Here is a 24,258-nt window from a genome sequence, read left to right on the forward strand (position 1 = left end):
TGGCCACTGCACTTTTACCGGTGTTTGAAATGGCCGGAGCAGTAGCTATGATACGAAGAAAAATTGATGGCATAATACTTCAAAATAACGACCTTCTTAGTTTAATTCAACTACATTTGTATTTTATGAATACATGGATGGAAGGGTATACTCCTGAAATATTTTCAGTTTTTGGTCAGTTCCGAAGAACTAACAACAACATGGAGTCATTTCACAACCGAATTCGTCAAATAATTGGAACTGTTCATCCAAACATTTTTTTTCTTTTTAGGTAATTGAAATCGTCTTGAAGAGAGTAGAACCCCTGCAGGGAAGGTCGAGCTTCTATAAAATCCCCCGCAGAGCTCATTTACACTTAAATCTTCAAAACTCGTCACGCTCTCTTCTGTCTCGCGCGTGGAAAAAGAGTAGCACGCCACGACCGTAGAGGATTCGCAAGCAAATCAGGGCCTGCATGGGTTATACTCCCTTTAAGCTAGCTATTAATAAAAAAGTCCACTGGAAATATTTTGTTTCTAGAGAAACTTAAAGCTATAGATGGTAGCTAAGCAGCGGATTTTTCTTTAGCGATTCCGGGAACTCGAATAAGAAGGCGAAAAAAGGGCATCTATATTATAAATGACCAAGCGATAAATGTCGCAACTCAGAGGATGGTTGCTGGATCAATTTCCATAGAAAACTTTCTAATACAAATGTGCTATCGTGGCCCTCCGGCTTTTGCTAGGCCAGAATTCCCTATCGCTCCACCTGTTGGAGATGCGCATTATGCCCAAGTTCCTTTAGCAGATTCCCAGGATGCCCAAATTCCTTTAGAAGATGTCTTTGATGTCCAAGTTCCTTTAGCAGATGCTCTTGATGTCCATATTCCTGATGCCTTTATCGTTCCGCCTGCAGATGCTATCGCCGTTCAATTTCCAACTGCAGATGCATTCGCTGTGGAAGCCGTCACCTGCTAACGTTGTCGTGGCAGCCCAAGTTCCTACCGTATCCGTCCATGCTTCTGCCGCCCAAGATAAAGGCGCCGGCCACGTTCGCGTTGCAGATGCCATCGCCGTTCGTGGTACAGCCGCCGCTTCCATGGTCTTTGAAATTCATGATTCCAATACTGCCGCCACCCCTGGGCAAGTTCTTTCCGCTTCCACCTCAACCTCTGGCCAACTTCCAGCAAATTCAACTTCTGACCAAATTCCTGCCCCATCTACCTTGGACGATATTCCTGCCCCTTCTACCTCTGCACAAGTTCCTGTCATTTCAAACTTTGACCACGGACCAGCTGCTGCCGCAACATCTGGCCAAGCTCCTGCCACTTTTAACTCTAACCACGGACCAGCTGCTGCCACCGCTAATAACGTTTTGCGTACGCCACAGTTTCTTTTAGAAATTAATGATCCTTATTGGATTCCAGATGAACTTATGGATACTCGTGCTCCAACTCCACCTAGCAGCCCAAATGCGACCGTAGCAACAAATATGGGTGAACTTCTACGCTGCCGTATTTGTCTCGTAGAAGAACGAAGTCGAATGGCCAGACCCTGCAGGCATATTTTTTGCTGCGGGAATTGCGCAGAGGGGCTAATGCAGAGAGGAGAAAGGTTGTTGAATTTGAAGAGGTGTACCTTTAAGATAATCTCTTAATGTATAATAAATCCAGTTTATTTTCATTTATTGTAAACTATACTTCTTGTAAACTTATTTGTAAACTATATTCAAGACAAAATGAACTGTTATTGGAGCTTTATATATAGAGTCGACTTATTTGAGTCTTAAAAAGCAAGCTGGAAGAATAGGTCTTTTTATAAAGTAACTTGGCCTTCTTGTTTTATTGTTTCTTTTACAACACTGCCTCTTATTTTAACATTTCTACGAGCCCGTAACTGAGTCGCGGGGAATTTAGGATTTTCTAGTGCGCGTGGAAATCGCACGTGCTACGATTTTACTAATAAAACTGTCTTGTGACGTAAGCTAAACATTTTTACTTCTATTTTTTGTTTAATAGGCTTCGAGCTATGGAAATATAGCGCCATCTGCCTTAATATCCGTCAACTAAATATGTAAGGAAATAGCAGACGACTTGAATTTCGGTTGAGCTTATACGCTTTTTACGAGGTCACCGCCCCTTTTTTCGACGTCACAAGCACGTTTGAAACCACCATTGATTGACGCTACCCTAGCAGACGATAAAGCTCATCTACATGCATTATCAATATAGCCGGGCAATTTTAGTCGTTCATAAAATACGTTCCTATACTTTTTAACATTAATTAATTATCCTAGAAAAACTACTTAAATAGATTTTGTGGCTCAAGATCAGCTACATTTTGGTAAGTTTAATTATCTTTATAACTTTGTAAATATTTTTTTAAAAATCGTTTCTTCTCTAAGCCTTGTCCGAGGCTTCTATCTAACTGTTCATTGGATGATCATGATAGATTAATATGTTATTAATAAGACCATATTTTTTTGTCACTTTTAAACTAGACATTTAAAAATTATTTTTCACAGGATGTGTGACTTTTAAGAATCCAGAAAGGATATTGGATAAAGACTGGGTGGAATCAACTGATCACTGGCCAAATGTTTCAATTCCCGGCATTAGAAAATACCTATTAGAAAGTGTAGCCTGTGATAATCAACCAGCTAATGCCAGAAAAAGTGTGGATGCTATGAACTATTTTGAGAGTGAACTTGTTGGAACAATATTTTCTGTGAAGCTAAGCAATGATTTAGTTGTTTGTCGTGGAGCTGTTGGTCGCTCCCAAAGTCATTCAAAAAGTGACCATAAGGCTTGGTTTGTTAGTACCAGCGCTGGTGAAATTTTAACTGGAAAATATTCCTGAATGGCAGGCTTGGATCGAGTCTGTAGTCATGTTGCTGCCCTTATGTTCAAGGTAGAGGTTTGGAACAGCGAACGATTGAAAGGACCTTCATGCACGAGTTTACCGAATTCATGGAACAACACTTCTAAAAGAAAAATTGAGCCTGAAAGGTTTTCGGAGATAGCTTTTAAAAATGAAAATTCAAACTCACAGCTAAAACAGATATTTAAAAAACCCACATATTTTGAAACTCAGGAAAGTTGTAAAGCCAAATTTCTAGCTTCCCTATTAAGAGATTTGGTTTACTCTCCTGGCTCTATTATTTGTGATACGTTAAATGCCACTATTTCACCACCCACTGTTTCTGGCTTGAGGGAAAACCAAAATGTCTTAAATTGTTCTAGTCAAAATATTAAACACGGATGTCATAAAGTTAACTGTGATAAACCAATTATTATATCCGCAATCAGTTGTGAGCCTTGCAGAGAATTTTATAAAAAATATGTAGAGCTAGATCAGGCACAAGCTATGATGTTAGAAAATGAAACAGTTTCTATGGAAAGAATGCAGAAAAATTAGGATTACCGCTTCAACTGCTAAAAACATTCCCAAGCGCAGTACTACATCTACCGAAAACTTTCTAAAAAACCATGTTTTTTCCAACTTTCATGGAAACAAGGCTACCAGGAATGGCACTGCCTTGGAACCGATAGCGAGAAACATTTATCAGGACATTCATGGTCTTAAAATTGATCTAGTTGGAACGATGATATCCGGAGAAGATCCGTGGTTGTCGGCTAGTCCTGATGGTTTAATTGGCGACAATGAAATCTTCGAAACCAAATGCCCTACCACGCAGGAATTAAAGAAGCTCGTTGATAGCAATAAATATGATGTTAGGAAAAAACCTAATGGAGATCTGTATTTGCATCCTACGGGAAAAAATGGATACTACATTCAAGTACAAACTCAATTATTTTGTACAAAACGAAAAGTGTGCCATTTCTTTGTTTATACTACTAATGAATCTGTTCGGGTGCTCGTTAATTACAACGAAACATTTATGATAGAATTATTAATGAGAATGCGTAAGATTTATTTTAATGATATGTTACCTTACTTGGTAGATACATTTGGTAAAGGGAAATTAACATTACATAGTTTAAAGAAATTTTTAAGTACTCTTAATAAATCTGATTGAAGGTACAGTTATGCTTTGTTTTTGTTTAAATATTCGGGTTTTTTTTTACCACTTATCGATGGTTGTAAATTACACACTGCAGCGCAAACTAATACAATTTTGACTATTTTTTTTGGAAAAATGTAAAGGTAAAACACCTTGCAATATTCTATAACATTTTAGTTTGTTTATTACCCTTTCTACTTCTATTCTAACGGTGGCTATTCTTCTTGTTCGTGTTATGTCTTCTTCTTGTAACTGTTGTTCATTGCGGGTGAAAGCTGGAATATTTAATTTCACTTGCAAGAAATCTCGATCCTCTTGATTAGTATAACCTCGGTCCGATATGACTTCATCACCTGGCCGGAGCAAGCTATATAATCCACTGTCCCGGGTAATGAAATTATCACTAGCTCGCCCACCGTAGCATCGTGATACATGCATTATGTAACCTGATGGAGCTATTGTAATAAGTTTCTTTGCAGTATTGTGGCTCTTATAGTTACTGTAGGTAATTGCCCTTGGTCTTAACTTTCTGGGTCTTTGTGTAAATATATCAGTGCAGTCGATAATGCAAGTAGTGTTAGGATAGTTGACTTTAAATGCGTGTGGAAGTGTACCTCTAATAGTTTCCCTAGGGAGCCAACATACCACATCAGTAATACGTTCATATAGGACATCAAGCCAAAATTTAAAAATACGTCCAGCGAGTGATCCCGAAATATGGAACCGTCGCCCTAAATCTTGGAAGAGCAAATTAAGCCTTAACTTCAGAAGTAACTGATCCGCTATTTTCAAACCACATATTAATTCTAAATTAAAATTCATTATCATAGCTACTAAATAGTTGAACTTCAGAATATCTAAACTCGTAAAGAATTTACAATCCTTAGTAGTTCACCTTTCTTCGCAGTCGCGCATATTCAGCTGTGTTCCAACGCTGTGTTTCGAAGTGCAAAAACTTGGGTCTTTTTGCTTCATATAGCTATGATCTAACAAAGTCAAGTCTTCCCATTGTGTTCCAACACTAGAAGTCTCTACTCTCTCCTCACAGCTACATGGTTTTACTTCATTAGTATTGCTCTTCTTTGTAACACTTTCAGCGCTTGTGAGCAAAACACGTTCGTTAATATTTCCTCAGATACATCCATACTACTTTGCACTTCAAGGCTGGTATTGAAACTAGTTTCTTCTGACCGACTTGAATTAAAACTGAGTTCCCCCTGACAACTTAAATTAGGTTGGCCACTTTCATTCTCCTTGAAAGTAGAATTCAAAAACACATCTGAAGTTGATTTGCTAGTACATTCGGACATGCTTAAGACAGCTGCTTTTCTTTTGAGTAACCGTCTACCCGGAGTTCATTTGAAATTGTGACCTAGGTTAATGCTAGGATACGGATGAGTCTTCGTTGGTCTCCCATCCACGAAATGAAGAGAGCATACCTAACAAAAGAGATTTTAAATGATTTGATTCTATATTTAAATACGTTTAAACCCACCACTGATCTTTTCCGGGGCAATAATCTTTTCTTTGAAGAGCATATAACCATTTGAGCCTGTCAGCTTCATTTGTAGGGAATAGATGAAAGTAATATGGAACGCAGCATGGACAATCTCTCCTTGGCACTCCTAAGCCTTGAGCATCGGTTTTTCAAATCGCAAAGACCACTTTTCCACTCTTTTAAATATCTATCAGTACTTGTACAATTCACTACCGAACAATATCGAATTACAGGGGCCTTTTTCACCATCTTATTAAAACTTTCCCTAAAAATAAACTAAAACTTCGTTACCCGAATCCGACCTTTTACACACTCGCGAAGACGTTATAGCAGACGACGTATCGGTGTAAAAAAATTTAGCGTCAAGTAATGGCCGCTTCCTTGTAATTTTCGTGGTAAACAGCGTATATTGAGCTGTTCAGCAGCGATAACTTTCATATATTCAATTTAAAACTCAGTCGGTAGGCGGTGATACTTATGACCAAACTACGCACGAAGGGAGGAGCTTAACGATAAAAAATTGCCCTCTACGTCATAGCTCACCTTCAACAAGTCTGCGAGTGCGAGCTAATGTCAAGGGCCAAGCCTCAAACGCACGTGCAAATCACGCGTGAAAAAAACCTTCATATAAAGCTTCGTCTCGTGATGTGAAGAGCAACATTGTTCTACTCCCTGGTAATTCTACATGAAATCATTTTAGTTTCTAAAAAAACTATTTATTTATAGAAACAGATATTTGATTTGAATTTATTTTCGCAGTGTTATATACGCCATTTAAAAATTGAAAATTTTGATTCAATTAGATGGTCCTTGATTTTTGAATTCAATAATTTTGATAGTATTTTTGTTTTAATTATTTTATAGTATTTTTATTTTTTTTATTTTATAGTATATTTATTTTAATTATTTTATAGTATATTTATTTTAATTATTTTATAGTTTGTTTATTTTAATTATTTTATGGTAATTTCTTTTATAGAAATTTATTTTATACAAATTGATTTTATAGTAATTTATTTTATTACAATTTCTTTTATAGAAATTTATTTTATACAAATTGATTTTATAGTAATTTATTTTATTATAATTTATTTTACAGTAATTTATTTATTATAATTTATTGTACAGTAATTTATTTTTTAGTTATTTATTTAACAGTAATTTATTTATAATAATTTATTTTACAGTAATTTATTTATTATAATTTATTTATAGTAATTTATTTGTTATAATTTATATTTTTAGTAATTTATTGATTATAATTTATTTAATAGTAATTTATTTATTATAATTTATTTAAAGTAATTTATTTATTATAATTTATTTAAAGTAATTTATTTATTATAATTTATTTAAAGTAATTTATTTATTATAATTTATTTTACAGTAATTTATTAATTTTATAGTAATTTATTTATTATAATTTATTTATAGTAATTTATTTATTATAATTTATTTTATAGTAATTTTTTATTATTATTTATTTTATAGTAATTTATAGGGGTATTCCAAATATTTAATAATAATAATAATCAGCTACGCTAATACCCAAGGCACCACCCTAGGCCTAAGTCATCTAACGACTTATAATACCTTTAAACAGGTGGCCGGGTTACAATGCGTAGGAGGGTGGTGGCAAGCCCTTCGCACTGAGCGTCGCCCATCTCTGTCACAATGGAAAGAATATCGTATGGCCTTGGCAATTTGCAATAAATTTAAACAATGGAGCTCATTACGTTCTTCCGCTGAAATATCAACACAACAAAAATAAAAAAATTAAAATATGGGAAAAATTTAAATTATCAATAATAAATTAAATTAAAAATATTCTATATACCTTTAGAATCCAAAATTAATAATCCTTTCATGGAAACGATGCAAGAATGGCGCAATTTTTTCATTTCCACTCTTCCAAAGACTACAAGTTCGATGGACACATTTTCGAAGCTCATATCGTGTTTGGCGCGTGGGAACTTTAAATTTGATAGTATGACCCAATTTTGGGTTGCTATTATATTATCTTGAGAACAACCTAATTTTGTTTAGACCAAATTTTGCGTTTCAAGATTTTCAACTACATTTGGGTTATTTTTTACTCAAAAAGTAGTTAAAATTGAAATAACCAAAATCATTTAACCCAACGTTTTTAAGAGTGTAGCTGATTATTATTATCATCTATTTGCAAAATCATTATTTCAATAATTATTTGGAAATGGGCCTCAGGAAAAACCCCTTGATAATCTCCATCCCGAAACTTCGATTCAGATTCCCAGAACTCTTTCATTTTAAATCAACGATTGCGCAAAGTAAACAAGACATCAGCGTTGATAAGCTCCTCCAGTTCGTATTCCGAATTAAGGTTTCGTTGTCATGGAAATTTAGAACCGCGTTTATCGCAAGATATTTATTTGTCCTTCACTCGAACTTTTTGGTTCCTCCCCAAATTTTGAAAGTTAATTTCGTTGGCGTTTTCCGTCAAGTACAAAATCTCCAAACCAAAGACGGTTATTTTAAGCATAGCATAATGATATGAAATGTAGAAATTACAATACTTAGAGCTTTTTTATTATTAAAAAAAAATCCACATTCACAAAACGTTCAAGCCTTTGAGCACCATTGAGTTACACCAAAAGATTTAAAATGCACATTATTGTAGCATGGACTAATTAACACAGGGACACCCCGTTCCCGAATATTTGCTTCGGGTGATTGTTAAATGTGCGCTCTGGCATATAGTTAAGAAATATCGGAAAACTAGGGTCAAACGGGAAGGAGGTAAAGGGGGGGTGAACATAAACCTAGTCAATGTGGCTACCATGTTGTGGCGCCTTCAGTTTCGTTTTTCGGATTTAAATTAGCTAGAATTATCCTTCTTAATTTGAACTAAATATAAAATGAATTTTTCTTCATTAACTAATGAATCGATGTTCATTTATCCACCTAAAAAAAGGGGGGAAAAAGAATTGGGTGTCGATTTTGTCACTACACTTGCTATTATCGTTAACCTCAGCAAGTTGCTTATGTTTAGAAAGCTACCGTATAGAAACTCATAATAGTTTTCAAAAGGGATTACGTTTAGAATATATAACTTAAAATGGAAAATTACAGGTATTTTAATGTTGATTTGTTTTGAACATTACAAGAGATACGTCGGATAAGTATAGCAGCAACCACTCCTCATTTGTCCACGAAAATAGCGGCCATTTTCGAAATACCGGCTGTACTAAAGCTAGCGATAGTTCCGCTATCTTAAATCCAAGATGGCCGAGGTCAGTATTACGTGATCTAGAGACCCATTACAAAAGAGGGGCCGCAGACGAGGCTTAAGTAAGACCTCTTGATGGAACATCCTGTTTGTGACGTTTTGAACCACGTGACCGCCATTGAAATATACAGGCGGAAGTAAGGAAACGGATGTTCGGTCCAAATGCTGAATTGCCAAGTACAAATGTTAATTTTCGGCCCCCCAACTTTCATCATGGGTCTATTGTCTGTTTTTGTGTTTTGGCGCAATTTGGAAAATGTCACCCCACCAGTTTTAGAACAACTGATATATTGTGACCAGGTTTGACCAGTTTATCATGAAAGGATTCTTGGAGATTTTGAAGAGTCGATTCGCACCATTTTAAGGAACACGTTTCATAATAAATTCTAATAATAATGATCAGCTAAGCTTATACAAAGGCTTAATTTAACTAGTGACTTGTGACGCCAATTGCCGGTGGCCGTGTTAGATTGTGAAGGAAGTGCAAGTTAAGCCTTCACTAACTATTTCCCTAACTTCAGCAAGTGTTTATTGAAATTGGAAACTGTGGAACTCGGGGAGTTTGCACTCGGTGCCACAAGTTGGGATCGAACCCGGCTCCTCTTGCTGCTGGGCGAGAGTGGTAACCACTTCGCCACCCCACTGATAAGTTCCTACGAAAATGGTTCTCCAACGGAGCGATGACGTCACTTGATACGAACGGGAGTGGAGATTAGTTTCCGAACAAGCCAAAGAAATACGATAAAAGATACCAAAAGATAATAATAATCATAAATAACAAACGCAAAAATAAGCTTAGGAGCATTGGGTCACTAGAAACAGGTCAAGCAGGTTAGTTGTCTGCTACTGTTCTATATTCGGCTCTGAACACTCTTAGAGAGTTTGCAACGCGCCAAACCTAAATTGGTGAAAGTTGTTCAAACCCTATTTTCCTCAACGGTTGGCGGTAAACATATTTGATGATGATACTTTCTAAATAGGAATCGACGATTGTGAACACGCTTATTTCAAATGTCCTACGAAATGCAATTTATTACTTTCGAAAAATATCAAATTTGGCCGCCGAGATGGAATTCTTTTTGCCTTTCTTTCGCAAAAAGCATTTTGTTACTTTCGGCAAATTTGAATTTTTTTCCCTTGTGCAAACATTATAACAAAAAATATTTTTTTTGAAATCACTTTATTTGCATTTTGTAAAAATGAAAGACTTTGGGGTTAAAAGTTACACTGTAAAGTAGAATTTTAAAAATTGACGTAAATTTGAAATAAAATTTGGAAAATACTGTTTAAAATAAATATTACTGTCACAATATAGAATTAAAATTCAAAATACTTGGAAAACCGTTAATTTTAAAAATGTTCTAAATACAATATTTTAAAATTTACTTTTAGATTAAGAATAAATTCATAATTTTTACCTCTCCGAGGGGACAAAGTCCCCTAGGAGGGGTTATACAACGACCGTGTCTGTCTGTGGGTCTGTGGGTGGGTCTGTGTGTCTGTCAGGCCTGCGAACGCGTTCGCATTTTCGGTGCAAAGTGTAATCACTGCGTACGCAGTTTCTCGAGATCTCTGCGTTCGCAGTTGCTAGTAATTAGGGAACAAAGTCGAAAAACCGTGTTTGCAAAACCACCGTGGGACGGTGAGCGTCAACGGATTAATTTGCAGTCGGGGTTGGTTTGGTGGTTTTTTTTTCGTCAACGCTCGCCGTCACGACAGGTTTAATTAAGTAGTTTGGATATTTCGCTATTGTAATGTTTATGTGTAGGGTGGTAATGTTGTGTTATTGTTATGACGTTTGTGGGTGTTGAGTTTTTGGTGTGTATGTACGGGTGGTAACTCTCCAACTCTTTCTTATTGACCGAGTGCTGAGTGTAATGCTACCTCTCAACATCCAATGGCAGGGTTTCCACCAATTGTTCACGGTATTCGTCTTAGTATCAATTTGCGATCGCATCGGGCGGGTTTCGAACCCGAGACCGCCTGTTTGACAGGCGGACGTTCTACCACAGAATCACCGACACTTATTACGTTTCATTGAAAATTAGACCTTCAGCTTTATCGAAAGCGTATTTAATAGAGTACGAAATTTTGGTTTAATTGAAATAGAGCAAGATTTCGTGGAAGATTTAAATTATTGCATCGAAGAAATTCTAATTTAGCGATTTCTCATTTGATTAAAAACAAATGCGTCACCCAGGTTTCGAACCCGGGCCATTCAATTAGGCAGTCGAGCGCTCTACCACAGAACCAACGATAACTTCAAGCTATACTGCAAATAAGACACTCATTGTAAGCATAATAGTTAACAAAGTCTTGAATTTTTTTACGAATGAAATTGTGAAGGCCTAATGTGGTTTTTTTACGAAAAAATTATAAAGACTTAATCTTGTTTAATATAATAAGTTGCTTTATTTCAATTTGGTACTTTTGTTTAGGGTTTTTTTAATGAATGGAGTTAAAGATTTTTTTCTTCTATTATTTGACGTTTTATTTTTGCGGTTGTATATTTGTTTTATCTTTTATTCTTTTAAAATTATTTACTTCTTCCGCAAAATGGTTCATTTTTTGGAGGAACCTTTTTACTTATTTTTTGTGTATTAATGTTTTGAGAACCTTTACGTTTGGGAAAGGATAATTTTTGACGGAACCTTCAAAGTGTATACGTCGCATTGTCAAAATATTTAATGGTCAAATCTTGTTTTAGCGCAGTCAGCAGTTAAGATAAAGGGTAGAACCCGTTAGTTTTTTGTAATTTATTTAGTTTTTTCAGTCGTATATTCTTATCTATTAGGTTTAGCGTATTGGTTTTTAAGCTTAATAATTCATTTATTAACAACATATCGAGTTGGTCTGGTTTTCATCTCGGTCGTAATTTATTTTAAACGTTTTCTCGGCTGATTAAGATGTTTAATGCAGTTCATCAATTGGGTTCGTTTGTGTTTATTTATAAAGAACCCTAACTATTCCCTCTACGGTCATTTATTGATATACGTTTAGTCAAGTGGCTTTCTGTGCTTTGTGAATGGTAAGTTTTTCGCTTCTTGTTAATAAGTTTTTTGGTGGTGTGGATATTTGGATATCTACGATTCCTAATGCAGTCATTGATATCCTGGGTGTGCGAGTCATTATATGATATTGGAAATTGGACGGTTTTGGTCTTTTTCATGCGGTATGTGTCACAACGTCAACAGGATGGTTCCGACAGTCTACGAGTCGTCCACTACCAGATATCTACGGTATCTTGATCGGGCGAACGTTGAAATAAAATGAGCGTTAACTATGCGGCAAGTATTTCGTAAGCGAAAAAAATACAAATACCCTCTGTAGATATTTCTTTCATTAAAATTGGCTTCGTATTATATTTAACTGCTAAACTTGTACCGTAAATAGGGTTAAAGTCAATTGTGCATTGTTTTAGTACGTCTAACTCACTGTTGTAACTACTTTAATTTATAATATTCTGAACAAATTAATATCGGTTGTTTCGTTTCAATTATTTTAATTCAAATTAAAATTTTATACCGGGCGGGATTGAACCGGGATTACGTTATTAGTAAATAACTCTGAATTGGGGAGATATAACTTAGAGGGTCATCTCGAGAAATTAATACCACTAGGGACAATGCTTCCGAGGAGAGGTATATTTTGGCTTGCCAACTTGTTTTTTTAAATATACAATAATTTTAAAAACCCAACCTAGGTCTGCCTTATATTTATAGTGGTCCAATTGTTATCGCTAATTAAATTTTGTTTGTGGTCTTTAATAAATTAAATATAATGTTTTTAAGTTGATTTGTGAATGGTCATTTTGTCTTATGCGGTTGCCACTTTGGGTGAAATTCTTCCCGCACTTAAACCGACACGGGTATGGCTTCTCGCCGGTGTGGGTTCGCTAATGCTTCTTCTGCGTTGAGCTATCGCTGAAACACCGATCGCAAAATGCGCATTTGTACGGCTTGGCTCCCGAATGTATACGTAAATGCGTGTTAAGCGAAGAACGCTGCACAAAACATTTCCCGCAAAAATTACACTTATATTTCTCATCGTCTTTGCTTTTGTGGCGCAAGCTGTGCGCTTTGAATTTTTGATGGTCGTTGTATTGTTTGCCGCAACGGCTTTTAGTAAGATCAGAAATACATGAACCGAAATTATCAGCGACTGCTTTTTTATTCTGAGGCGTTTTCCCACAGCGCTAGGGGAGGGTGACAAGGAAGCATTCAAATATTTCAACCCACCCGCGGCCAAGGTATATTTTTGAATGCATGCCGGGTAGAGTATTATGCCATCTAGTGAGTGAAAAATGAAATAGTTCCAGTTGAACGAAGGTCAAATAATCGAACGTATTATAGTCTGCGAACCTAGGCTTACTAGTTGATAGATTGTGAAGTTGTAGTATCATTTAGTATGCAGTGGGAAAGTAGTTTAACTTTTTAAATAATGGAAGAAAACTTTAGAATACGTGATAAATTGATAGGATATTTAAAAAACCTTAACCGCCCGTTTGTTGCGTCAAGAAAGCAGGTTTTTTTAACGCTATTAGAATCTCCTACTTTACAAAAATACTTGGTGGATCTTCTTGAGCTATTCCAACGCCTTAAGGACAAATTTAGGCCAGCAACTCCCAAAAAACGTGGAAGACCAAAGAAACAAAAGAGAACAGAGGAACCCGAAGCTAAACAAGACCTATCAAAAATTCGGACTAATAAAGCCATGGCTGAGTTGACCGTTAACTATTTCAATAAAGCTAGGATGTTGCGGGTAAACATACCAAATGCATCTAGTCATAATCGAGATGATGAATTGAAGTTAATGAACATTGTAACGACTGAAACACTAACATTTTGTAAAATTCTTGAGAAATTCCCAGAAAAATTAAACCCAAGCGTCAATGATATGGAAAATGAAGCCGAGTGTAATGTGGGTTTAATTAATCTTGTCGATGAAACTGAGTCTGCTTTGCTTAAGCTTGGTGGTGGCTGTCTGGGGGAAATATCGAATAGAACTCGGTTAACGAGTATCCAACTAAAACATTCGGTTAAAAAGAGAATGATAGACGGAAACCTACTCAAATGTACCGCAATCATTCGGATGACTGACTCTGATAAGCAAGACTTGCCTTTAGATCTAAAGATAAGGGATAATGGAAAAATGATTTTTCCCAAGAAAATATTTCTACCATTTATCCGTTGTGTAAACAAGAGGGTTTGTGAATTTGCCAATAGAAATTCTTTGATACAGTATGGATCGAAGATGATCAAGGTTAGGAACACTTACATAGTTTCATTTTTTTTTGACTTTCTAGATTTGATGAAAATATTTAATTTTAGAAATCTGCCAAAGAAAGCTTTTCTATGCTGGAAAAAAATGACGTGAAAAAGCTTTTCTACAATGCGTTGCCGGACGGAATAGAGTGGGAAAAACAAGGAGTAGACAATTTCTACTATGAATGGACAAGAAAAATGATCCACGCCAGGATTCAAGAGTTTGTATCAAGCCATTTAAAGCGAGGGAAAGGAGGTCATACCTTAAGAGACCAGCTGTTCAGCTTAAAAGAAAAAAGTGAAAAGGCAAATAATAAGAAAAATAAGGCTGCCTACATGAAAACAGCCAAAAAATCTGCCACTAAGAAGTCTGTGATAAGAAAAAAGAAAAAAAAAACAAGTGGCATCCTCAACTATGGTAGAACCAACAATAACTAGTCCTTCAAGTTCCTCAAATGTGCAATTTAACTGTGATAACAATTCTAATACACAAGCAATTTTATCGGAAAAGTCACCTATTAAAGTTACAGAAGAGTCACCAAAATTCAGGGTAGCAACTACGAGTCAAGATTTGAAGAAAAGAAAGCTTCTAAATGATTTTGAAGTTTGCGATAAACATTCTCACACTAAACTAGTTTTATCAGAAACGTCACCTAACACAATTGCAGGACAGTCATTAAAATTTCAGAAACCTAAAAGTCAAAATTTAAAAAAAAAGCCTATAAAAGAATTTGAAGTTTGTGATATATTAATCAAAAGATCTGTTAGGAATAAGAAGAAAAGGTTAAATAATGATTTTGTTTATCACTAAGATTACCATTAGTATTATTTTAAGTCACGTAACATTTAATGCTAACTGTTAACTTTTAAAATTTACAAGAAAAATAATGATTTTGTTTATGACTAGGATTAATATTAGCATTATTTTAAATCAAAATTAATAGTTCATAAACTGCTTACTTTTAAAATTTACAATAAAAAGTACAAATTTACTAAAAGTCATATACATTTTGTTGTTTCTATTTTTTATTGATGGTTAAATCAGCCTCATTAATTAAAATTAACTGATCACGGTGATATTTATTTGAAGAGTTCTTTCCCGTGACATTTCTTCTAATTGTTACAGCTTTTCGTCCACTTACATAAGACGCGCTTGTAATTTTACCACCGGCTGCATACTTTATTTGCGAGAACAAACTTTCAATTGCACTTCTGGTGATTCGTATACATGATAAGAAGTAACCTGGACAAAGGTTAAAAAACTCTTCCGCTAAACCTTTAAATCCATAATGCATTACGCGCAGCAAGTCCCAGGTTTGCCAAGAAATGAATGTAGTCTGTTTAGAACTATTCAAATTTATGTCAGGATCTTCTTTCAGAATTTCTTTTACCCAGTTCTCGAAAAACAGATAGCCCTTTTCCATTGATTCTAGAACTTTAGAATTCATATCTTCTACCCTTTGCGCTCTAAGTGCTCCATTTTCGAACAACTGATTACACGCTCTTAGGTAATTGTACGTTTCTGTTGCGCTGTTCCTCTTTTGTTGAGAGCTAGTTTCACCATGTGCGAATCCATATAGCTCACTCATTACCTCCTCCTGCTGGAGGACTTTACTTGGAGCTACATTTAACCGAGTCCAAGCATCACGGTCTATGTAACTTTTTAAAAGTTTTCGGGCTACTCTCATTTGTCCATTTTTCATTCGCTCCTCGTCTCTTTTATAGACGTCTTCTATGTCCTTCCAACCAAACGAGACGCCATTTCTAAAGAAATCTTTTGGTCCATCTTCCCGAGATGCATATAGTTGTCCTATTAAATTTTTTAGTTGGTGGGATGGGCACACTATCCAGTGTATAAGTCTTGGTGTCAGTACAAATGGATTGTAGAAACTTGGGTTGATTGAAAAATCATGCGCTCCATTACTTCTAGTTTTGAACCCAAAAACTCCATTCACTCCCATTGTTAGTTTCATAAAAGCCAAGTTTTCTGCGGCACCATCACATACTATTCCAATGCATTTGAAATCGTAAAGTTCGAATGCCTCGATGGTCTGGTAAAGAGTTGTAACTATTTTCTTTTGCTGAAATGTATGAGCCGAAGTAAAATATGGGCCAATCACATCTACTCCGGAAGTTAAGTCCCTCCATAAATATTGTAGAATGTAGTTGGTAGGAGAAGGCGCTTGGGGTGTTGCATCTTTATATATATCGGTTAATTCCGGCCAGTCATTTTGATCCATTGCAAATCCAACAAACTCATGATTTTTACTGTTCCACATTATCTTATCAATGACCTTAACTTCATCAAAAATTATAATTCCAAATCCGGTTGGCACAAGCTCACCCTTACGTTGTTTTTCAGTTTTAAATTTTTCATACTTAGTTTGCTCTTCGGCTAAATAATTTTCATTCACTCCAGGTTTGTGGTTAAGTTTTCTGGTTTTTTCTTTCAATGTTGAAACAGAAGGAAGGTTTAAAATTTGAAAACTTCGTAAAGCCTCATAAGCTGCCGGGCTACGGCTACAAACTGCTAATGCTATCCTTAATGTGATAGCATTCCACTCACGTATGTGAGTAGAGGTAAGAGACTTCTGTTGTTGTGAGAAAAAATCTTTTTGGTCTGATAAATGCTTTTGGGCGGAATCTTTCTCCCATGATGCCCTAAGAATCTCTTTAGTTTGGCTACTTGTTGAGTTAAAACTTTCTTCGAGGGTTGATGCAAATTTTTCATTGATAATTTCCATAATGTTTGACATTTCAGTAGAGTTCTCGCTATTCAAATTCACCGTTCTAATCTTTAATTCAGTTTCTAACTTACATACCTTGAGCTTCAAAAAAGATCTGTTATTCCGTATACGAGATGCACGAACTGTTTTGCTCTTTGGAGTTAGGAACTTAATAGGAAAGTTGCTGGAAAGCCTTTGCCGTTTGTTTTTTAGATTCGGCGATTCCATAGCTTTTCTTTTCTTGGATTTGGCGATACTATGACTCGCATACCTGCAGTGTTTGCATTGTATCTTTTGGCAATTTCTAACAGTTGCATTACGGTCTCTCAGATGCTCGTAAAATACTTCGCATTTGTGTGATTGACACCGTTTAAATGGATAATGCATTACAGATAAGCAATTTGGTAATAAACAATTAACATTTTCAACCTTCATGGGGTTAATACCGGGACAAAATACATGGCCCAATTGACCCGTCATAATTTTAAATGTATGAATTAAAGTACCTAAATCTATTTCACCATCCTTAGTAATGTTGAACTTGACTGGTTCTTTGAAAAGAATATTAAAAATGCAGTGTCCATTTGGCCATATGAATAAATTCATAGGTTCTTCCACAAAATCTTCCGATAGTAAGCCAATAGTACATTTTAATGTTATTTGGATTACTGATGTGTTGTTATGGTCTTCTTTCATCTAATAATTGTAAAATTAAAGTTTTATTTAAAAATCAGATCACTGAGATAACTAGCTAAGAAATCAAAGCCTACCTGATAAGACAATTCTGAAAAAAACTGAAGCTCTAATGTTTTAATAACTTCTTCGAATAAAGGTGGCCAGCTGTAAATTATTGTTTGTGTGCAAGCGACTTTGGTTGAAATCTTGGGTGGGTTAATAGCAACCGTATTTGTAAATTTATCATTAGTTTTGATCTTTTTATTGTAATTTAAAGGCATGAGATAGCACTGAGTTGCCGCATTTGAACTTTTGGTCAAAGGCTTAACAGTCTTAGTTTGTGATGTTGTAAATTCTTTTGAATTTATATTACTTTTAATCAAATTACAAACCACCGATTTATCCTTCACTTTAGGCTTGTTCATTAGAAACATATTGCACTGGGTAAAAGCCTCCTTAATCGACATTTTGACGTTTTAATTTGAACTAAATTGATATCTGATATAATGGTAGCTGTAATTCTTTACACTGACTAAAAAAGGTACTTTTTAAGTATTTTTTTAGTCCGTGTTTTTTTAAAGTTTCTCACGGCGGCCACCAGGGTGAGTATTCAAATCTGTACGGACCCGTAGAGGATTGCATTCCGCGGAGGGGGGGACTACAACCGAGTAAAGAGAGGGGGAAACGGGGAAAACGCCTTTAGTATAAGCGGGATAGGTCGCTGATAATTTCGGTTCATGTATTTCTGGTAAGATTGTCTGTATAATCGCATGTAAATTGTACGCGACACAAAGCACTCAAATCAGCCCTAGGCTGTTCAGACGCGGTTATGGAATTTGGGCTGTTCAATACAGTCTGCGTAGTTGAATCGGCGGGAAACGTGAACTTGCGCGTAACCTCGTTGGTGGATGTTGCCCCCTGTGGTGCAGTCGTACTGCTCAATGACGTATCATTGTCCGTGGCTTCGATGGCCGTCGACTGTTCGAAAACCAGAATTGTTGACGAGGCTGAAATGGACATTCCAAATTAGTAAGTGGAAATTGACTTTAAATGTAATAAATATAGTTACTCGTTTCACTTGTGGCGACTTGTTCATCCAGCGAACAGGTTTCGACGTCGATAACCGGCGAGACAGCGCCATGCCGGCTGATAGAAAACAGATTAATGGCCCCTTGCCAGTCGTCTTCGGTCATATTTGGGTGATGTCCCATTGATGCCTGCGTGGAACCTGTATTGTAACTGAGGAAGAGCCAGAAATAAGGATTATCTCCAATTCACGTAAATTAACACATTTAATTGAAACTACCTCTAATGGTCTTCGGTGCGCGAGTTCATTTACCAATGGGGTTTACCATACCAAACAGAGGTCTTTTAACGCGTGAGATTTAAAAGTTGTTAATATACTCACGATTCCATTACGGCCGGGGGAAGAACTGGGGCCAATCGAAAAGGAGCATCACGTCCAAAAGTAACAAAAGCAGACTGCGCAGGTTCCGCAAGAGGGAGATGACTTGAATTCGAATTTTCCGCCTTAAAAACAAGTCAAATAACATAAATAAAAAATTGATATAAAAATACAAGGTTTGATTCCCAGAGGTGGACTGGACACTTAGGCAGGCAGGAAAAATCCAACGGCGCTGCCATCAAAATTTTGCTTTGAGGCTGTTCGCCGTACTACGGAGGCCGTTGGGGCCACGGGGGTACTATGCCCTAGTGACTAAGACGTGCCCAGTTCGCCTACATTTGACCCCCAACACTACTTTCTTCCAACAATTCAGTGACGTTTGAAAATAGTGAACCGCGAGAAATGTTTTCAAAACCAGTCATTTAAAATAACATTAATTTATTAAATGTAGATTTCTAACAAAGTTTCATTGAAAATTATTTCAAATAATTACACAAATTGCAATCGCACCGGCTCTCACAAGCGACAAGTTAAATTTTAAGCATAATTAAATCAATTGGAATAACACGGGTCAAACGTGAAAAATGAGCTGAAAGGTACTGGAATAGATGTTTCCATCAACTCCCTGTCATAAGTTAAATATAGAGTTTGGACATAATCTAGTTTTTCACAATTCGTAGAATTCGGACCTACGGCTTGAAATAAACTACAGGCTACAGCACTTTTTGTAAACGAGTCGGTTTTAATTTACATGACTACCCAGTACCCACTACCCGGATTACAATACGTATTTCCAACGCGTTCTGTGAAGGTCTCATAATTTCTGATTATGGTAAATCATATTTACGGTCTGTTCGCAAATTATATAACGCAAAACCTATTATTTACCCGCAAAAAATGATTTCTGAAATTGTTTATTTTAGTTGGCGCTTTTTTTATCTCTAGCTATCCCTAATTATTTTGACTAAAAGACACGCTTACGGATCTCAGTCAAATGAAAAGGGGTATCTTACCGAAGCCAGAATAGCGCCTGTTGGAGGACAGTGATTGCGCACGTGTTGGTCGTGGTGAAAAACTGGAGCCATGATGGTCGCGAAAGAGACACTTCGTTGAGCGGCGAAGACCGAAGAGAGCGAGAGGACGTCTTGGAAGATGGTAAGATGCGGAAACGTGGACCTCCCAACCTCTCGAACTCGGTTTTATACGAAGACCGCGTCCGCAAACAGTCCTTATCTGCCGCGCCAGCAACCCTTTGAACCCTCAGCCACCCCCCTCTCGTTTCAGCAGATGATAGTTTCTTATCACCCCCGAAAGTGAGAGCTCCCTTCTTATTGGCGGACCACAGACGCGAGAAAGTTTTTCTGGGGTCCACGAGGACCATACGCGGGAAATTTTTACGAGAAGCATACAATTACAAATAAAATAATCATCTCAACTCTGGTAATGTTTGTATTAAGATTCCACGATTCCTACATTGTTTAGTATAACATATTTAAAACTATTTTAAATACCGTTAATTACATCCAATAATATAGTAAAATATCCCACAGCAAAGTATTGATCTGTTCTATTTAAAATATTTTTATAAATTAAACTTTTTTTTCCAACTTATGGCTTTCTTTTACAAACATAAATTTTAGGCAAAATATGCCCTGTGAGGCAGAGCAAAGGGACATCTATTAAATAAAAAATGCTTTTATCAAAGCAGTTGAAAGGTTGAATTAAGGGGGAGTAGTTGAGATCTATGAAGGCGCAGATATTTAAAATGTTTTAGGTTTAAAGAGTTTTGTTTTTGGAATTTTCAAAAGCGAAATATATTTCTAAAATAATAGGTGGGTTTACTAGTGTCCAGCAGGGAAGTAATCCAAAGGGGCAAATATTTGTTCGGATTTTTTTTAATGATAGAAGGTGTCAAGAGGTGGCGTTAGTAGTTGTAGGAAGCTATGTCGTCTGCTTATAAACTCCGTCTGTTATACATTTTAGGGATTCTGTCGTGTGCATCGACGCCTCGTGTGATAGTTGCTTGTTTTTACCAATTACAATGAATTAAAATAATAGTGTAATAATTTTTCCCATAACCGGCTACAAACGTTCCATTAAAGATGTGCCTTTTATAACCTCGGAGACTATTCAAAAGTATTACAATTCAAGAAATCCAACAACAAAGCATTACCGATAAAGCTATAACTACCTTGTCGAGGGATATGTTAATTCGGATTCAATTTTGACAAATTCTAACGGTTTGAAGTAAGTTTATGTTATTTTTGAAACAGTCGAATTATATTATATTTATTAATCTCCATTTATTTTAGGGAAAATGGACTAGTATTTGTAAAAGCAAAATGCTTTCGCAGTCAAAGGAAAAATGAAAAACCATATCTAGTAGCGGTAGTATTGGCCACTTCTGGATTTCAAGTAGAAGTAAAGGATGGATGTTACTGCGAATGCAAAGCTGGCCAATCTGGAACTTGCAATCATCTGATTTCACTACTGCGGTTGTTATCGCTATTCAAACAGAAGGATGTATCTGATCCACCCCAACAAGTTGCCTGTACAGATCTCCCGCAGAAGTGGAATAGACCACGAACCTCAACTATAACTCCTTTGGCGGTTGTTGATATAAATTTTCAGTCACCTAAGGAAGGTGGAAGTACGAAGCCACTACCTTGTCGTATCTACGAGAGTAGTGCAAACCCTCGGACTGCGGAAGAAGTTGAATTGGCACTGCTAAAACTGAAAGCGGCTTTCGAAAGTACTAAATCTGACGATGAGGATGATATGTTCTCATGCATTCCACTCCCGAACTCATCAAAATGGGTTCACACCAAAATGGGAGACACTTCCATGAATTCCCCGCTTAGTTTTCAACTGCCATTCAATACAACAGGATTTGAAGTTGTCCATAATCTGACAAGGTACCCAGCGGTGACACTGTCCAGCAGAGCTATAGATTTTAAAATTCCTTCTTTTTCAACGAACTCTTCAATACTACAAATCACTGGCCTTTATTTTCCTCTCGGTTTTCAGGAAAACGATATTTTTTTGGTAATTTACAAGCTTTTTGTCAGGGTGTAAAGTTTACTGATTCTTCTACATTTCCTTTTCAGAAAAATTTTGTAACTAATGAAGATTCGAAAGACATAGAAAAAGACTCAAAAAGTCAGTCGGATTCGAGTTTATGGAAAAAGATGAGGTCAACGAGGCTAAATTCTTCTACGTTTGGAACTGTGTGTAAAAGACGAAAGGAAGAATGGAATAAAGCTGGACTGAAAAATGTTGTGAACCCCAAGGATATCGGACATCTAAACGCAATAAAGTACGGGAAAAAGTTTGAACCAGTAGCTAAAAGCAAGTACGTTCAAGAAATGCACAACATAGGCCACGCTGTCACTGTAGTTCCATCTGGATATGTCATCAACCCAAATAAATTTTGGCTTGGCACCTCACCCGATGGATTTGCATATGATCCAAGAGAAGCTAACCCCTTCGGGACTATCGAAATAAAATGCCCCTCATCGCTGCGAGACAAAAAGCCATCGAAACTAGTGAATTCAAGCGATTATCACATCAAACTAAAAAATGGTAATTTGAAATTCGATAAAATGCACAACCATTACCACCAAATAATGGGTCAAATGGCGTTGACTAGATACACGTGGTGCGACTATATTGTTTACGTCGCTCAAGGTCTTATCATTCAAAGAGTTTATTTTCACGCAATCGAGTGGAGGGTAATGGAAGAAAAATTAGATCGATTTTTTTTTAATAACATGTTGTGTAAACTAGTCGAAAACAGAAACTCTGCTTAAGTCAATCTCATAAGTATCATCTGTGATATATGATAATTAAGTTCCTATTTTTATTTTACTAAAGTAGAATTATCTACTAAATGAAGTTTTTAACGGGTGATATCATGTTATTATGCCATAGCAATTATCTTTGATTGACTTACTCCGTAGTAATATTTTACGTTATTTTAATAAGATGAATTATGAATGAAAATTATATTTTGTAATAACTAAAGTAGCGAAATAATTTTAGTTAATTACTCAATGTTTATTTCAATATTGCTCATTTCTAGTCACGCGTAAAATTTGACAACAAATAAATTACTCTTCGTAATCATGAATTAAAAATTATATTTTAAAAAACAATCAAATATTTTCATACATCTATTGGCCACTCTAATGTATCGTCGAATTGAAATGAATCATCATTCTCATTATTTGCTGGGTTTTTGTTATTTTTCTTCTTTATAATTGTTTTTTGAAAATTGGTGAGAAGTGCAGCAACAGTAAACAACTGATTTATCACTGGAGATAAACTTATCGGTATCGGCCGGTCAAAAATGTGCCATCCTTTTATTCTTTGTATTCGGCGCTCTACATGTATTCGAACAGCTGCAATTTTTTGGGTTTCTTCAAGTTCGTGTTTTTCAAATTGATCTCGTGGCCCAAGAAAAGGTGGTATATTGAGTCGAACATTCTTTTCCTTAAGCATATCATCTATTAAAAAGCCTTTGTCGACCATTACACTGTCATTCTCATCGAAATCTAATTCACAAAAGCCACTTCTCTGAGTAAGTTCTTTATCCGATATGCAGCCGGTGTATAAGCTTGACACAAACGTTACGAAACCATTTGGACTGATTCCGATTAGAGCTTTGTAAGTGTTACATGATTTGTAATTGGAGTATGTACCCGATTGTAACACTAACGAGCTTGGTACTTCACACTTGATCTCACTTGCGTCCAATATGACACGCGTTGAAGGATATGTGGTTTTGAATTTTTCCGGCATGTGGGCGTCAACTTGTTCCCTCGTAGGCCAGATACTAATTTGGCTGAGTTGCAAATACATATAATTGACCCATGTATTACAAATGTTGCTAACAGAAGCTTTTGAAATTCCAAACCTGTCGGCTAAATCATGTACAAAAAGACCGAGCCTCAATCTCATTAGAACCATGAAAAACTGATCAACTGTACTAATTTTTATACTACGAAGTCCAGGGGAGGCATTAGTATTGCTAGCGCTTGACGATCCCTTCCAATATATAATATTGCTTCCATCAATTCCTGGATCAAGAAACTCGTACAACTGCATAACTCTTTTATAGTTTGGTAAGCCGGTGTAGAACGCAACGGCTTCATCATCCGTTTTGATATTTTCGATACTGGGAATCAACTTTTTGATTTTATTTTCAAGTTTATTTCTTATTTTTATTTCTTCATCTAAATGCTTTTCCACTTGTTGCAATTTGATGCTTTTCATGTACGATGTTAACGTTAGCTCGCTTAGTTTTTTTTCAAATTAGAAATCTCATTTTTAAGTAACATGTTTTCAGTCAACACTTCATTCAGACGATATGTCGTGTCATTTCAGCGTTGCCAACCGTACTATAATTATAGTACATTTCGATA

General features: G+C 36.1%; 3 protein-coding genes across 3 annotated transcripts in view; all 3 read right to left on the reverse strand.

Moving 5' to 3' along the window:
- The window catches only part of LOC149934329 (uncharacterized), a 79,585-nt gene extending 59,607 nt beyond the window's left edge, over nt 1-19,978 (reverse strand). The window contains exon 1 of the mRNA XM_090153419.1: nt 19,849-19,978. Within this exon, the coding sequence (XP_090009545.1) occupies nt 19,849-19,920 (72 nt within the window). The 5' untranslated portion in view covers nt 19,921-19,978. The remainder of the gene's footprint in view (nt 1-19,848) is intronic.
- On the reverse strand, nt 3,552-5,548 carry LOC149934330 (uncharacterized). The gene is made up of 6 exons (XM_090154363.1): nt 5,498-5,548; nt 5,375-5,441; nt 5,116-5,281; nt 4,898-5,050; nt 4,192-4,630; nt 3,552-3,647 (listed from the first exon to the last, which is right to left on the reverse strand). Exons 1-6 carry the CDS (start codon nt 5,546-5,548, stop codon nt 3,552-3,554), a joined length of 972 nt encoding a protein of 323 aa, XP_090010489.1.
- A 3,021-nt stretch (nt 19,979-22,999) lies between the features above and the next one.
- LOC149934331 (uncharacterized) lies at nt 23,000-23,695 on the reverse strand. The gene has a single exon (XM_090153420.1). The coding sequence runs from the start codon at nt 23,693-23,695 to the stop codon at nt 23,000-23,002; it is 696 nt and encodes a 231-aa protein (XP_090009546.1).
- Between the last annotated feature and the right edge of the window lie 563 nt (nt 23,696-24,258).

The sequence above is a fragment of the Leiobunum rupestre genome, chromosome 7 (genome assembly GCF_980474605.1).
Source record: "Leiobunum rupestre chromosome 7, qqLeiRupe1.1.hap1, whole genome shotgun sequence".
NCBI classification, from domain to species: Eukaryota; Metazoa; Arthropoda; class Arachnida; order Opiliones; family Sclerosomatidae; genus Leiobunum; species Leiobunum rupestre.